The following is a 17,793-nucleotide window of genomic DNA, read 5'->3' as shown; positions in this document are numbered from 1 at the left end:
TCTGTATATATTTCTTCTAAAATTATAAATGCTCCCCGAATATTTCCAACACTAATTTGTATAGACATATTGATAAAAACATTTCTCCAAATTATAAATTTAATCCAGTGTCAGCCAAATTATGTTGAATCCAGCATCCTTTCATATTTGTTGGGTGTTTTTGAAGAAATAGTAAACTTAAGAAAGTGGTTTTAATTTTCCTACATCAACTGTACCAAATATAAACTTGTATTTAGATATTTTTTTATTGATATTTATATATTTTTTATTTCATATGAAATTTATTTATAAAAAAATTGTTTTTCTTTGCTTAATAAAATCAGTTTTGTGAAATCTAGAATAGGTCTTCCTTTATTATTTTACTCTATACAAGTATCTGAGTCTCAGTTAATTTTGAAAATGGTGTTTGAAGCAATAACTGTTTCTTCATATTATAATAAAAGGTTTTAATTTAGATGTAATTATGTAAAAACAAGACTTATTTTTATGAACTTTTGGGTGGTCTCAGGTGGGTCATATCAAAAATATTAAAAACAGTTTGTAAATTAAGAAATTCAATTTAAACACAAATTCAGATTTTTAAAAATTTGCTGTTAAAACAATGAATAAATCAAAAGAAAAAATAGAAAACAAAACAATTACCTCCAGAAGCAAAAAAATCTTTGTTGAGGTCTTTAAAGACCAACAGTTCACCAGTAGATAATAAAATAAGAAGGTTCCATTGACTGTCTGGAACAGAGGAAATGAAACAAAACACTATAATTAAACAAGATTGACTATGAAGAGAATAATTGCTATAGTCATACATGCAGTGAAAACAAACAACCATCAGCTCATTGTCCAGGTGCTAAGGAATGGATCCTCTACATGGGTGACTGACTTGCCAGAAATAGCAATCAATTCTGCTTCAAATGATACTCTACTGTCTTCAAAATGGAAGGACACAATAGATAAGATAATGTACTCTCTTATAAAGATGGTTTGTCATGGATGGAATGTCTAATTACAGATCAGTTTGATCAGTGCTGACCTGAAAATAAACAACAACAATATCCATGCTATCTTCCACCTCATCATCATTTATCGTCCGCTTTCCATGCTAGCATGTGTTGGATGATGTGACTCAGGACTGGGGAACCAGATGGCTACACCAGGCTCCAATCTGATTTGGCAGAGTTTCTACAGCTGGATGACCTTCCTAACGCTAACCACTCTGAGAGTGGGGGCTTTTACATGCCACCGGCACGAAGGCTAGTCAGGCGGTACTGGCAACGGCCACGCTCAAAATGGTGTTTTTACATGCCACCTGCACAGGAGCCAGTCTAGCGGCACTGGCAACGACTTTGCTCGAATGTTTTCTAACGCGTCACTGGCACAAGTGCCAGTAATGCGACGCTGGTAATGATCATGCTCAAATGGTGCTATTTACGTGCCACTTGTATGGTAGCCAGACAGCTGCTCTGGCAATGACCACGCTCGGACGGTGCTGTTAGTGCTCCACTGGCACAGGTGCCAGTCAACGAATATGGTTCAATTATGATTTTAGCTTTTAAAAGGCAGAGGAACGCAGTACCAGCGTGTTGTTACGCAGGGGCAAAATAATTCAACTGCCCTGCTACAGGGGTCAATGGCAATATTACAGGTGCATGCATAATAAAGGTACCCATTGAAGCATTCTCCACCGAACATTTTAACTCACCTGTATTTTCCTTTACTATTATTTTCCTGAAAGCATGTTCTTCAGATACCTTCTTCCCAGCTAGAAGGTTCTGGAAGAAAAATAGCAATAGAAATTGTTTCAGACATAGTCACAACAGCAAAAATTTCTGCTATAGGCACAAGGCATGAAATTTGGGGGGGGGAGGAGAATAGTCAATGTAATCGACCCCAAAAGGACGAAAGGCTAAGTCGGCCTCGGTGGAATTTGAACTTGGAATGTAGAGAGAGTAAATGTCATCGACAATTCTGCCAACTTATTGCCTTAATAATAATAATAATAATAATAATCCTTTCTACTATAGGCACAAGGCCTGAAGTTTTGGGGGAGGGGACTAGTCGATTATATTGACCCCAGAATTTCACTGGTACTTAATTTATCGACCCTGAAAGGATGAAAGGCAAAGTCAACCTCGGCGGAATTTGAACTCAGAGCATTGCGACAGGTGAAATACTGCTAAGCATTTCGCCCAGTGTGCTGATTTAATAATAATAATAATAATAATAATAATAATAATTACGGAGATGCACTTGCATAGCAAGTGACCTGATCTGAGATCGTGTGCTGGAACGAAAACAATTGCAGCGTGGAAGGTGTTTATAAGCCATTTAAAATAACACACAAAATCCATTAGATTCACTTCAACATTTAAATTTAATTTGTCAAAATATTTTCGTCGCTTTTGAGACCGCGACCTGTTCACTGACAAAATTATTGTTTCCAATATAGATATAAGGCCTGAAATTTTGGTGGTAGGAGATAGTAGATTAAATCAACTCCATTTCTTGTCTGGAACTCTGTACTGGTATTTCTTGAGTGGTAGGCATGAACGTCTACCATAAGATGGTTGGTTAAGAATATGAAGGATCTTATGATGGTGTCCACCAACCTTTCAACCAGGTAGAAATAACGACAAGACCTCGCCTCAAATTATAGCCAACAACTTAAAAAGACAGAAATGCATTGAATAATATCATCCTAGACACCTAAAAATAGATGAGACAGTCATGGTTGGACTGCTTTTGATCTTAGATCAGTTTGACTAGGTCTGCCCAGGGCAGCAGCAGAGATAAAAAGTTTATTTAGTAATGGCATGTTTCTGGTTTACTGCATGGGACTTAGAGCTACTATAGCTTTGAGTCAGCTAAAGTTTTCTGAATGGAATTTAGGTAATGGGAAACCGTGTGGAAGCCTGGTATTTGGGTTGTTTCTGTTCTGGGATGGTAGACTTTATCTGTCACCTCCTTCAGCCCCACTACTTGAGCCATGTGTACTTTTAGCAACTGTTTGATTTCTAGTTTCCCCTGGTCTGTGGAAAAGTTTGTTCTTTCCTACCAGTCTGGGAGAGCCTGTCCTTTCCTTCTAATGAGGAGAAGAAGAAGAAAACAACAGCTAACTTCTGTAATACTGTGCAAGAATTTTTTCTCTGCATTAGGGTCAATTTGAGGTATGGCCATTTAAAATTATAGATACAACTGGAAACTGAATGCTTACGAATGTAAAGATGATCTCTGAGGTGTCTGTGTCGACAATGTAGATAATACCTTTTTTGTCACCAACAATGAGAAAAGAACCATCTGGACAATATCTCAAAGCATCAACGAAGAAGTCTGGAAAGAGAAAAATAAATAAATAAAATAGTTTAAAATATATAATCAGTATGTTTGTATGATTAAGAAGTTTGCTTCATAACTGTGTGATACTTCTTAAGGTTATTTAATAGACTATCAATAGATATCTTGTTTATCAGGAATCAATAACAGAACATTGGTTTCAAATTTTAGCATTGCCAGTGCTGGTGGCATGTAAAAAACACCATTTGAGTGTGATTGATGCCAGTGCCGGCTGACTGGTCTTGTGCTGCTGGTACGTAAAAAGCACCATTCAAGTGTGGTTGATGCCAGTACCGCTTGACTGGCTCTTGTGCCAGTGGCACGTAAAAAGCACCCACTACACTCTAGGAGTGGTTGGAATTAGGAAGGGCATCCAGCTGTAGAAACATTGCCAGATCAGATTGGAGCCTGGTGCAACCTTCTGGCTTGCCAGCCCTCAGTCAAACCGTCCTTTCCATGCCAGCATGGAAAGCGGACGATTGCTAATGATTCTGCCAGCTCACTACCTTAATAATAAGAAGAAAAAGAAGAAAAATCCTTTCTACTGAAGGCACAAGGCCTGAAATTTGGGTAGGGTGGGGACTAGTCAATCATATCAACCCAGAAAGGATGAAAGACGAAGTTGACCTTGGTGGGAATTTGAACTCTGAATGTAGAAACAGGTGAAATACCACTAGGCGTTTCGTCCAGTGTGCTTGCCACCTTAATAATAATAATAACCATCCTTTCTATTATAGGCAAAAGGACTGATATTTTGAGGTAGGGGACAACACCTCTAACAACTAAGCCATGTGCCTTCATGGTTTTATAATAATAACACCATTTTCACAGATACAGACAGACAGTAATAAAAAGCTCAAAGAAACTTACCAAACTTTAGAGACATCATAAACTGGCAGTCCACAAAGAGAGACAAATTGTTGTCGACAGCAACACAAAATAAGTCACCCAACTCTTCAGACACCACGTTAGGATATGATTCATTATCCTGAAGAAGGAAAAGAAATTAGAAAACGCTTATAGGCTCAGATGTGGCTGTGTGGAAAGAAGTCTGGGCAAGTGTCTATTACTATAGCGTTGGGCAGACCCGTGACGCAACAATTCAGCACAGTACATCTTATTGAACTTAGGTAAAGGTTATTTTAGGATTGGGGAAAAAACAGAGGGAAAATTTCAATTATTTATTTAACCCTTTCGTTACCAATCTGGCTGAAACCGGCTCTGGTTCTGAGTACAAATGTCTTGTTGTCATAAGTTTTGAATTAATATCTTCCACCAAACCTTAGTCACAATTTATGTTCTTAACACTAGCTGAATGATAACTAAGTTATTTTACTAAATTCTTTGTTATATTTAAAGTAATTGAAAGAAACACAGAACATGCCCGATGCAAGGCAAAGTCAACCTCAGCAGAAAAACTAAATACATTATACATAAAAGGGCAGGAAACTAATAAAGAGAAAAAATAAAAAATAAAAATCTTACCTCATTACTGCTGGATGATAGTGTAGCAAATGTATTAACTTGGTAGAGAGCAGTACCAGTTTCATAACGGGGTCCAAAGTTTATAGTTTCATCTGCACCAAATGCAGAGTGTAACTCATCCCAACACGACATTTTCCTGGGAAAGCAGATAAAAATCAGTGAGTCACTTTTCTGATATTCCTGCCTCTACGCATTCTTTCAGGTGTCTGAAGGAATGTGTATCTGCAGTAAATCCATAATAATTCCAACTTTACTGTAAGAATGCATTCAATAAATCATCAGTTTTTGATGGAGTAAATAAACCAACTTAAGAACTTGTCTTGTTTGCAAACCCAAACAATAAATAAACATGCAAAGATGGTTTCCTTTTTATATTTTTACCCCCAGTTTGCCAAGCAAATATAAAATGAGCTGATTTTATCTGGCACATTAGAAACAAACTGGAGATGTCCAGAAACTGGTCAGAAGAATACTTCTCTTTGGTGGATCATTATGTAACTATACGACTGTTATATATGTATATAATGTGTATGCACCTTCAAATCAAGAGTTAATGATGTAACTGAAAGTGAATTATGAAACAGCTGTAACCACAGTTATATCTTATTTGCTTCTCACTTCTCCTGAATTTTAATTACAGGGTATGCCCTGGCACATCTTCACCCCCCCCCCTTCTCTTCCAAATAAGGAAGTGTTTCTTGGATTTTCAGGTCTGTAGTCATGTTAAATTACATCCTAAATTTAATTAATGTGTCCTGACTGCAAGATAATCCAGCTAGATTGCTCCATGCGAGTTTGTTTGAACCTTCAAATCAATATTTTCTATTATATTTAACACACACATATTGGGTTTGGGTCATAGCTTTTCTCTGATGAGCAAGGCAGTGCAATGAATTGAAGATTCTCAGATCATACATGTAAAATCTCAAAATGACTATACGTGTGAACTCCATTCCTGGACATTGTTTCGTCACAGCTTTCAGAAAAATGGATATTTCTTTAATGAAATTTCCAACTCTAGCTGTGTGGCACCTTGGACAAGTGTCTTCTACTATGGCCTCAGCCTGACCAAAACCTTGTGAATGGATTTGGCAGGCAGAAACTGAAAGGTGGCGAGCTGGCAGAAACGTTAGCACGCCGGGCGGAATGCTTAGCGCTATTTCGTCCGTCTTGACGTTCTGAGTTCAAATTCCGACTTTCATCCTTTCGGGGTTGATAAATTAAGTACCAGTTATGCACTGGGGTAGATGTAATCGACTCAACCCCTTTTTTTGTTTCCTCTATGTTTAGTCCCTTGTGGGCAGTAAAGAAATAAGAAACTGAAAGATGACTGTCGCACGTGTGTCCCTCTGACTCCCATCACTACTTGACAACTGGTGATGTGTCACAGTAAATTAGTGGTTGGGCAAAAGAGACTGATAGAATAAGTACCAAACAGATTCGTTTGGTTCAAATTTCTCTAGGTGGTGCTTCAGCATGTCTGCAGTCTAATGTCTGAAACACGTTTCAGGTGGTAAAGATTACAGTTATATTGGAATTTGATGTGAGGAAAAAAAAAATAGTAGGGGGTAGGATCGGAGAATTCACACACCTCATCAAAACGTATGAGGAAACAAAGCCGAGATGTAGAAATTATCCAACACCATCCCGAATTGCTTTTTTTTTCTAACATGAAATTTCGACACGTATTTAAAAAAAAAAAAAAAAAATCATTAAAAATTATCTAGTTTTCAGAAAGCTATGAGGAAATAAAGTCAGTGGCGGGGCACATATCTTTAGCTATGCTCTTTTTTTTAAAAACAATCAGAAGAGGTTTGGAAATTTGGCTGCTATTTCTAGTAAGCCAAGTAACCACATAAAGGTTTCCCTTAGTCTCACAGTATACAAAACGGAATTCTGCTTTGAGCATGCCATATAACCTCTCATTACTTCTTTATTTTTTCGAATATTTAGAAAGTTTTTGCAAATTTGTATTCTTCTACACACGGGAATTCTAAATTATAAAAAAAATTGACTTTTCGAATTAAAAAAAAAAATGTTTTTAATTTTTCACATTTTGAAAAAATCTGTTTAAAATACGGAGAGTTGGTTTTTTTTTTTGGCTTAAATCCCAGCTATAACAAAACATCTATACGTCAGACCAACAAACAAACGAGGAGGGTGTGAGGTGGTCGTGAAATGTGCTAAAAATAACAGCTAAATAAGCCTTAAGTAACGCACCAAAAATTTAATAAACGAGTGCATAAAAGCACATTTTCCAAAACAAATTTCGTCATAACCCTAATCTACACCATCTATAATACATCTCTGGAAAATTTCATTAAAAAATATGCATTTTTGGGAAAGCCATGACAAAACAAAGTCCGAGTGGGGTACCTAGCTGTAGTTATGCCAAAAACTCGATCGAAGCAGATTCACAGCTGACTTGTTAGCCTTTTGTTTTCTCAAGCTTTAAATTATTTATCCAAGTTCATGCCAATGGTCCACTTTAGTTGTTTCCCTTTACTCATTTTATTTTTAATCATAATGACCCGTCTCTTCGAATTCTGAGAAGATGCCGAAAAGCGATATTTACACGAGATGACAACTGTTGCTTTCTCCTTACTTTTCATAATAGTTAAAAAAATATGTGTGTGCCTGTGTTAGAATGGTGGCAGCTAATGAAGGAAAATGTTCTTTATGTGGCCTGTGTGTTTTCTGTACTCTGGTTATTATTATTTTTTTTGTCTACGTTTTGTTTGCAATGTCCTGTACCCAGATATGCACCTATATATACAGGTATGCACATACTTGTACGTATATATGCATATACACATTTATTATTTGTTTTATATATATATATATATATATATATAAACGTTTATAGTTGATTATGGGGCATTAAACGCTTCCTGTAGTCAAGAAAAATTATGTGTGCTACTTGTAGGCACTTTCTTTGAGATACCCCACTGCGATGAGGTGGGCGGGTGGAAAAAAACAACAAAACGTGATGGAAGTGGTTTAAAAATATAAGAGAAAAAAATATATATTTGAACTGATTAAAACATTTCTTATAACAGTTGTCGATCGGAAAAAAAGAAACAAACCATTTAAAAATGAAAACTCGATTGGGATTTAATCACAATGTTTTATTTAGATTTGACAGTTCAAAATTTGGCGCTCACCATTACAAATTAAACGTTTCTAATGTGGACGACAGTGAATGAATCTGATATTTAATAACCAGGTTTTATTTGAAAGTGTCATCTTTATTCGATAGCCACACTTAATAGTTACTCAATCAAGCAACCATTTTTGTTATGTGTAAATGAAACAATAATTGCACAAGCGCTTATTTTCATTTAACCTATTTTTGTGTCTGCATTACTCTTTTACTTGTTTCAGTCATTTGACTGCGGCCATGCTGGAGCAACGCCTTTAGTCGAGAAAATCGACCCCAGGACTTATTCTTTGGATGCCTAGTACTTATTCTAGCGGTCTCTTCTGCCGAACCGCTAGGTTACGGGGACGTAAACACACCACCATCGGTTGTCAAGCGATGTTGGGGGACAAACACAGACACACATATATATATACATATATACGACGGTCTTCTTTCAGTTTTCGTCTACCAAATCCACTCACAAGGCTTTGGTCGGCTCGAGGCTATAGTAGAAGACACTTACCCAAGGTTTGTTACCCAACGGAGATGACCTATTGTCCAAAACCGAACATTTAGAATAGCAATAATAATTATAATCCTATATATAGTTATAATAAAATTAAAGGGAGAAATTCATAGGGAATAGCTGTCTCACTTAATTTGGGATTATTTCCTTTTTGGCTGGGATTTTTCAAATTTTTGCACCACACACTTCAAAACAATGGAGTGAAGTCGATTATAAAAAAAAAATCTTTGGTGTCAGGTCAGGTGAACCTGGTGGCCATTCCATGCTGTCCAGTCTTCCAAACCAACGCTGTGGAAAGGACTGGTTAAGCTAGTCTCTTACTGTCAAATGGTTCCATATTTTTTTTATAATTAAGATCTAAACTGTTAATATATGAATACGAGAGATAGTTGAATAACTGTAAACCTACTTTTCGGCCACCCTGTATACTCAATGATTTATTGATTAAAAAAAATATACAGGGTTCCCACAAAGTCTGGATACATGGGGTAAATAAACTCATAACATAAACAACATATATAAGAAATAATAATTTCTTAAAGTATGTGTTAATCCCCATGTGGGTACATGGAGTAAATAAAATCATAACATAAACAATTAAATATAAGAAATAATAATTTCTTAAAGTATGTGTTAATCCCCATGTACCCAGACTTTGTGGACACCCTGTATATACAATTGATTAGTCTTACAGAATCCTATATGCACTATTACAATGAAAAAAATCCATTTTTGAAGGAAGAAAATACCAGAAACTGATTGTTTAAAGAAAATACCATTGTAAATATAGTGATTATTTATTTATTCCCATTGTTTAGAATTAATCACGAATTATCTTGTAGGTCCTTTTGCCAACTTGTTGTGAGTGAAAATATACGGTTGTACATAGTGAAAACATGAATGAATAGTCATTCGTTTTGAAGCCAAAAGTGTGAAAAATTAAATAAATATTTGCTATAAACATTAATATAGTACATAACTTTGTAATAAGCTTTAATAAAACAATATAAAACATGAAAAAACATTGAACTCACATCGACTGACATTAAATATTGATCTTCAAGAATCCCGCCACATTCAAGTCACGTTGAAGTCTCGTCAGTGTAATGAGACTCCAACGAGACTTTGCAGACTAGTTTTCAGAGCGCGATGGCCGTCTCCGCGGGGCAAGCACGTGTTGCCTTCATTCGTTTCTATAAACACACACATTACGTGGTCAGCGGTGGCTTCTTAATCAAATCATTTACAAACCAGTGTCGATGGTCTTCGAATAGTTCGACGACTGCTTGGCAAAAACGTAGTAAACATGGAGAAATAGATGTGGACATCGGGATGAGGTGTGTTTATATTGTCTGTCCTTCCTTCCTTTTCTCTTTCTCCACAATTTATGTCTATAATAATAATAATGATAATAATTTCTCTCTGGTTGCATCAAACCCTTAACCAAATGAATCTTCGATACCATTTCGATTGCCTGTTTATATTTATTTCTTGGAGCGGCATGCGTGTCACAACATCAGTCCGTACCTCATAGAAAGAGAATCGTGTTGTCATTGCTATGTTCAATGACATTGCTACCGGCTTTTTTTTTTTCCTTTACGAAAATAAAATATATTGTTTTAAATTTTTCGATTAAATGTTGTGCTGAGAAATATGTTAATTGAATATCATTTAAAGGGGCTTTTTTTTTTTTTCAAACTTGGCTTTTAGTTAAGTTTTTATTCTTTAAATTGGAATAGTTCTTTATGTTTTAGAACTTTTAAAAGATTCGTTGGCGGAATTACAGATTAGTGCCTCATACCTCTTGGGAAAGGATAATTTTACGGAATGAAAGTAGGGTACAAAAATGTGTGTGTGTGTGGAAATGGTTAATATAAACCTAAAAATATTGTTGCACAGATTGAACCTGTTACGATGTTACCTTGTGTGACATTGTGACAGGTAGTTGTCATAGTACCTTTAAACGAAAAACGATTACTTGCATTTAAAGTAACATTGTTGTACTTTACGATCATCTGTCATGTTTTCAGGGTTCGAATCTGACTGGTAGCCTTTGACGACTTTTTTTTTTTTTTTATCAAAAAGGGTTTTTAATGCAATATTTACACGCTATTATTTATAGCATTATCTACTTCGAGTTCGACCGTTAAAATCGAATTCTTTAACATCATCATTGTATTTTTAATCAAAACTTTTCCCATTTCTTGATTACATCCCTTTGGAACTTCATTTAATTAGATATAATAGCAATCAGTGTAGTGCAGACAAAAAAAGATTTTTAAATATTTTTGTTCAGAGACTTACGTGCTCTACCCAGAGCAGCACATTTTCGTCTCAGAGTAAACTTATTTTCTCTAGAGAGCTTCATTCAAATGGGTCCTCTTTGATGCAAATCACCAACATTGATCCTCTGGAGTTTTCGCAACTAGAACCTCAAAAGACAGCTCAGACTATTACTGCCTATAGTACACATTTTACATGCTATAGACCCTCCCCCACACCTCATATATTTGCGTGTGTAATATATTTCAAAGATTGTAAGTCTAACATATATTGGACATATAATTAGAAGTGCTTCACAATGAGAGAACCTCTACATAGTTGTTCGACCTGCAAGAATTGACAATCGACTCTCCCTCAGACAACATCCCACTGTTTTCAAAACACATGTTGGATAATGTGCTTATGGCTTTCCTCTACAATGGCAAAAGACTGGACGGTTTTGGATGGAATGCTTTTTATCATACGTAGACCTGCTCAACCAAGGCTGATCCTGATTGTGTGTGAGAGGGAGAACAGCCTGATAGGTTAGTGAAAAGGTATCATTGTTAAAAATGAAAATATATATATATATATATATATATAGATAGGTAGGTAGTTGAACAGTATATTTCTGGTTATGGTATTTAAATGGTCAGAATGTTACAAACAGTTTTGTGCTGATAACATTCTAACCAGTTATATGCCATAGCTTGTAATGTACTGCTCAGCAATATAAAAGTATAACCTCTCAGTTTCTCTTTTAAAGTGCCCCCTTTTTTTCCCTCCTGACTTGTGGGCAACTAACTCTTGATATATATACATGTGTATGTTAAATAAGTATATAATTACCTGTATGATATGAGAATTTGTTAATTTGCCTTCCTCCCATATTCTTGCCTATGATACCATGTTACTCAAATGATTTTATTTGTGTAGTATAATTAAATTCATAAGTAGTATCCCAAATATTTCAGTTCATTGATTGCAAACTAGTGTGTAGTTTTCTCTTGTCATCTATTTTTTGTAAATATGTAAATGAAATTTATTGGAAGAAAATAATAAAATTGCAAAAGAATATCGTTTTTTGTTACTTAGATTTATTTTCTAATTCGTTTTAGGAAATTAAAAATAACTACGGGTAAATTTGCCAGATTTGCAGATGGCGCTGCAATGGTTGAGGTATGTATTGGTTTCAAATTTTGGCACAAGACCAGCAATTCCAAGGGAGGGGATAAGTCAATTACATTGACCCCAGTACTCAACTGGTACTTATTTTATTGATCCCGAAATAATGAAAGGCAAAGTCAGTGTTAGTGGAATTTGAACTTGGAAAGTAAAGACTGATGAAATGCTGCCAAGCATCTTGTCCAGCATGCTAACAAGCTGCCTTGTTGAAGTATCATCATCATTTAACGTCCGCTTTCCATGCTAGCATGGGTTGGACGATTTGACTGAGGACTGGTGAAACCAGGTGGCTACACCAGGCTCCAATCTGATTTGGCAGAGTTTCAACAGCTGGATGCCTTTTCTAATGCCAACCACTCCAACTGGTATGTATTTTATCAACTCTGAAAGGATAAAAGGCAAAGTTGACCTAAGCAGGATTTGAACACAGGACATAAAACTGGAAGAGATGCTATAGGGCATTTTATCTCTTGTATCTGATGTGCTAACAATTCTGGCAGTGAAAAAAGTACTTTTGATCAAATTCTTAGTAAATGACTGAAATAATTCTTCTAAGTAAGTTCCCTTCTTTTCCCATAATGCATTAAATTTTGCATCCCCTGGCTTATCAGTTCCTGTCAAATTGTCAGACAGAGCTGGCCAACCGGAAGCCCTCAGACTTTTATCTTGTGACCCACTTGATACTTTCCTGAAATGGGTTTATTTAAACGAACATTTTTAAAATATCAAAAATTAAAGATTGTAATGTAAAGTAAAAAAGAAAGCTACTACTGTTTTTGCAACTATAATATTTCATGTTGAATCAATGGGCATTTATTCATTATTGTAATAATAGCATGAGAAAGCAAAATGCTTTCAATTCTGTCAGTATACAAGTAGCCCTCAAAAAACTTTGTGTTTAAAGGAATCCAGGTAAAAAAGTCATGGTAATAAAATCACAGGAAAAACAGACACAGGGGTTTTATCCTGGGGGTCATTTTGTCTGACTTTTTTTCCTGTGATTTTATTACCAGCCACAATAAATTAATTGTGACTTTTTTTTTCCTACCCAAAATTGTGACTTTATGACCGGTCACCATTAAAGTGGCCCACAATGTAATTCGAGTTGGCTAGGCCTGGTCTAACTCACACCAACACGGAAGGTGGACGTTAAATGATGATGAATACAGCAACATTCGAATGGTCTACTTGAGGTTTTGCTGCTGCTAACATGTGAACATTTGCAAGAAGTCAGTTATTATGAAGTTGCAAGTGAGAGTCATTTACTTGCAAGCTCAGTTTATGTATCGTACAGCGAGCAAAAGGTACGAACATTTGTGGAAAGGTTGGCAGGTACATGTTGGTTGCTTGCCCTAACATCTTTTCTTTCGAAATAATTCTATAAACAGTGATATCTATAGAAGAACCATTACATTTGATGGTCACTATGGAATGACCTAGTGGTTAGGGTGTTTCACTTATCATTGCAAGGAATAAGAAAGTAAAAAAAGAGAAAAAGAAGGCAGCTGAAAATTAGCAACAGCAAACTGTTACAAGATAGGGCGAGATGTGGGTTGAAGATTTGGCTGCTATTTCTAGCACGTCGAGTGACCATGTAGAGCAATAGTTCCAAAACATTTTCGTGCTGTCGCCCCCTTGACACCTAGGCCACATTCCTAGCGTCCCTACCCCAACTAACCATCTCAAACATAGACCTCTTTCTGAAGCAAATTCAAAACATCTGTATTTCACTAATAAAACAATCTAATGGACCCATTATTTTGTTGTTTTTACATGAATCGCTACCCCATTATCGCCCCACTTTTCTTCAATGCCTCCTTGGAACTTTCCATCGCCCCAAAGGGGCAATACCATCCACTTTGGCTCTCTTCTTAGCTTGCATAAAATCAGTTGCTATTAGTCCTTATGATCAACCACAGCCATCTTGTCTTGATGGTATGCAGGACAACATCGAACTTTTTTCCATTCCTTGTTTAGGTTATCTCTACAGGTTTTTTTAATAAAAATTATAACCAGCACTGAATTTCGAAAGAAAAACTGTAGAGATAACCTCAACAAATATAGTAGCACTTCTAACACAGTAGAACACAGTATTGACTTCTAAAATCATTATTAATTTTTCCTTTTTGTTTCCAAAACGATAGTAGGATAAGATTTGGCTGTCATTTCTTGCAGACCCTTTGTAGTTTATTTCGGTTGCTTAACGAAATACGGTGTCCCTACATGCCATTAATTTTTCCTTTCCGTTTCCAAAACGATAGTAGGATACGATTTGGCTGTCATTTCTTACAGACCGAGGAACTATGTCGGAAAGGGTGCTTTCTCCTTGATGTATAAATACTAGCAGTATATTGAGGTTGGGTCAATCAATTTAACTTCGCTTTAATGAAAGAATCGTATGAAATGGGGGATGAAAACCGGTGTTTTCAACCCCCAAAAATATTATTTGTTCTGAATCTTTACATTGTGAGTTCAAATCCCAGCGAGATGTGTATATCACTAACAAACTTCTCGGGCAAAAAAAACAACAACCCAAATAAACATAAATTACCAGTTAAGTAGCACTGCTAACACAGTAGAACACAGTATTGACTTCTAAAATCATTATTAATTTTTCCTTTCTGTTTCCAAAACGATAGTAGGATATAAGATTTGGCTGTCATTTCTTGCAGACCCTTTGTAGTTTATTTCGGTTGCTTAACGAAATACGGTGTCCCTACATGCCATTTCGGTTGCTTAACGAAATACGGTGTCCCTACATGCCATTAATTTTTCTTTTCCGTAGAAGAAACATTTACAAAATGGATTGTACATGCTTGTTACAACTAAGTGTTTGCCGGAGTTACTTCCCTTAGCACAATCTCGCTGTCTGCAGGTAATGTAGAGCAATGGCAGCTTATTATAGTCTTGCATCACATCTTAAATATAATAAGCTATATTGTTTTAAGAATTATAAAGCGATTAAAAATAAAGATGCCAGCTTCATGCTTTATGTATTAAATCTAATCCATCGCCCAGTTTAACATTAGTATTAGGCCTCTGGTTGCTTGACTTAAGCAGCGGCCACTCTGTTGGAAGATTTCCTACTGGTGTCCAGTTTAAGGATTCCTTCCTTCCTGCTTCCTGTCCCTCTCGGAGTCCCTGTAAAGGGTCATGGGTATTATTATCCTGCCTTTGATTAACCCTTTTGTTACCGTATTTATATTGAGATGCTCTTTGTTTCTTTCAATTAATTTTAAAAGTAACAAAGAATTTAATAAAATAACTTAGTTATCATTAAGCTGATGTTAGGAACATAAATTGTGACTAGTGTTTGGTGGACGATTTTAATTCACAACTTACGAAAACAAAACATTTGTACTACAGAGCCAGAGATGGTTTCAGCCAGGTTATTAACAAAAGGGTTAAGCCTTAAAAAAATGAGACAGCATTTTCTTTTTGGTGGTTTTATGCCCTTTTGTTATTAATAAGCACATCAGTCTTGTGTTGTGTATATGACATGTTTGCATGTATTTTGCATACAGTTAAAGGACAGGCTAATATTGCAAGTTATTAGGACAAATATTATAGGAACAATATTTGGGCCAGATATGCCTTGCTTAAATGCTAAATGGTTAATGTTATCCTCAAGTAGAATGAATGTATTAGTGTGATACCCTAACCCTAAAAATTACAGTAACAAGCTATCTGGCAGATTTTCACACAATTGCCATCTCTCCACTTTCACTCACAAGGCTTGATTTGACTGAAGGTTATGACAAAAGACATTAACCTAAGATGTGCTGTAGTGGGATTGAAACCAGGGCCTTGTGATTGTGAAGCAAACTTATAAACCATTCAGTCATGCTGCGTCGATATTGTGGATGTCATAGCTTAATCTTTAAATGTAGAAAGCTTTTCTTATTTCCAGGCTTCAAGCATTGCTAAGAATTTGTTTTGTTAAACAGAGAATATTTATACTGCCTTAAGCAATATTTAAATTTCAATATCGTTAGTTGTGTTGCATACTGACACTAAAAAAAGAAGTCTTCTTGACATTACTGTCTTGAGTTCTAGGACCCATAGGGATAGTTAGCTGGTTTCTGTGGTATATAAGTGACTAACATCACAATATTTTTCCTGAACTGGATACAAGGTTTACTCATTTACAGCTGAGCAAACTGGAGCAATATGAAATGAAGTGGTTTTCTCAAAAGCTCACTGCACCACCTGATCTGGGAATGGAAACCACAATCGCTTGATCATGAGTGCACCATCCTAACCACTAGGTCATGTGCCTTCACTTCTAACACCAAAACTCTGAGAGATTCTATTAAACTGTAAAAATTTCTCAATTCGTAGCAAAATATTTCAACCAAATCTCAAATTTAATTTCAGCTTGGTGGCACAGCGGTACTAGTAACAGCAGTGTGTTCAGAAAAGGTCTCATCTTCTGGATTTATGCCACTAACAGTAAGTATATATCATCATGAAGGCTTACACCTTTGATGTTTATTTTTTTTTAAGGCTGTTTCCTCATCTTGGTTGAGATGTTGATGTTACGTTTCAATTGGGATTCTTTTCAACTATCATAAACTAATAAACCTGAGTTGGGCTTGGGTTTGAACCTGCAATCTTTATTGTTACCAACTGAGACTGATGCTTTAACTGCTTACCTGTTGTGCCTGTGGATATTAGAACTGTTGTTTTTAAGGTGCTTAGATTTCATTTGCTTCCTGAGATGAGGAATTACCATTATTATACAATGGTAAAAGGCAGCAAATTGGCAGAATTGTTAACATGCCAGACAAAATACTTAATGGCATTTCTTTTGGCTCTTTACATTCTGAGTTCAAATTCTGTCTGGATCAGACTTTGCCCTTCATCGTTTCAGGGTTGCTTAACTAAATACCAGTTGAGTACTGGAGGCAAGAGCATTGATTTCCCCCACCTCTAAATAACTGTTGGCCTTGTGCCAAAATTTAAGCACCATTCGAGTGTGGTTGATGCCAGTGCTACCTGACTGACTTCCGTGCTGGTGGCATGTAAAAAACACCATTCAAGCGTGGTTGATGCCAGTGCAGCCTGACTGGCCCCCGTGCCAGTGGAACGTAAAAAGCACCCACTACACTCTTGGAGTGGTTGGCATTAGGAAGGGCATCCAGCTGTAGAAACCTTGCCAAATCAGATTGGAACCTGGTGCAACCTGCTAGCTTGCCAGTCCTCGGTCAAACCATCCAACCCATGCCAGCATGGAAAGTGGACATTAAACAACGATGGCGATGATGCTGAGCAGGAGGAGGAGGAGGCACTAGAATGGCAAATCTTTAGAAAATCAGATAGTAGAAAACACTTGGCCAAGGTACCATGCAGTGGGACTGAACCAAAGATCACAAGGTTGGGGATCAAGCTTCTTAATTACACAGTCATTTGTTTTTAAATATTTAAATATTTACTGCGGAGATGCGTGGCTTAGTGGTTAGGGTGTCGGTCTCATGGTTGTAAGATTGTTGTTTCGATTCCTGGACTGGGTGACACATTGTGTTCTTGAACAAAACACTTAATTTCATGTTGCTGCCATCTACTCAGCTGGCAGAAATGAGTATTCAATCCAGGTGGGGAACTTATATACCTGTCTGGCTTCTGTGTCGGTGGCATGTAAATAACACCATTTGAGCGTGACCGTTACCAACGTCACCTTCCTGGCACTTGTACCAGTGGCATGGGAAAAGACATTCGAGCAAGTTCGTTGCCAGTACCGCTGGACTGGCCCTTGTGCAGGTGGCACGTAAAATACACCATTTCGAACGTGGCCATTGCCAGTACCTCCTGACTGGCCTTCATGCCGGTGGCACGTAAAAGCACCCACTACACTCTCAGAGTG

At 36.6% G+C, this 17,793-nt stretch overlaps 2 protein-coding genes across 2 annotated transcripts in view; one reads left to right on the top strand and one right to left on the bottom strand.

Moving 5' to 3' along the window:
• LOC106868228 (kinetochore-associated protein 1) overlaps nt 1–9,650 on the bottom strand; it is a 67,630-nt gene extending 57,980 nt beyond the window's left edge. Inside the window, exons 1-6 of the mRNA XM_089351555.1 lie at nt 9,518–9,650; nt 4,816–4,951; nt 4,201–4,318; nt 3,212–3,327; nt 1,700–1,769; nt 643–729 (exon numbers count right to left, since the gene is read on the bottom strand). Of these exons, the coding sequence (XP_089207681.1) occupies nt 643–729; nt 1,700–1,769; nt 3,212–3,327; nt 4,201–4,318; nt 4,816–4,951; nt 9,518–9,519 (529 nt within the window). The 5' untranslated portion in view covers nt 9,520–9,650. The remainder of the gene's footprint in view (nt 1–642; nt 730–1,699; nt 1,770–3,211; nt 3,328–4,200; nt 4,319–4,815; nt 4,952–9,517) is intronic.
• Nucleotides 9,623–17,793, top strand: part of LOC106868227 (polyribonucleotide nucleotidyltransferase 1, mitochondrial) — a 400,992-nt gene continuing 392,821 nt past the window's right edge. Inside the window, exons 1-3 of the mRNA XM_089351556.1 lie at nt 9,623–9,820; nt 11,864–11,924; nt 16,308–16,382. Of these exons, the coding sequence (XP_089207682.1) occupies nt 9,633–9,820; nt 11,864–11,924; nt 16,308–16,382 (324 nt within the window). The 5' untranslated portion in view covers nt 9,623–9,632. The remainder of the gene's footprint in view (nt 9,821–11,863; nt 11,925–16,307; nt 16,383–17,793) is intronic.

This window comes from Octopus bimaculoides, chromosome 4 (assembly GCF_046866305.1).
Source record: "Octopus bimaculoides isolate indiv1 chromosome 4, ASM4686630v1, whole genome shotgun sequence".
In the NCBI taxonomy this organism is placed as follows: Eukaryota; Metazoa; Mollusca; class Cephalopoda; order Octopoda; family Octopodidae; genus Octopus; species Octopus bimaculoides.
Note: the sequence above shows the minus strand (reverse complement) of the source record. Positions and strands in the feature narration are given on the sequence as shown.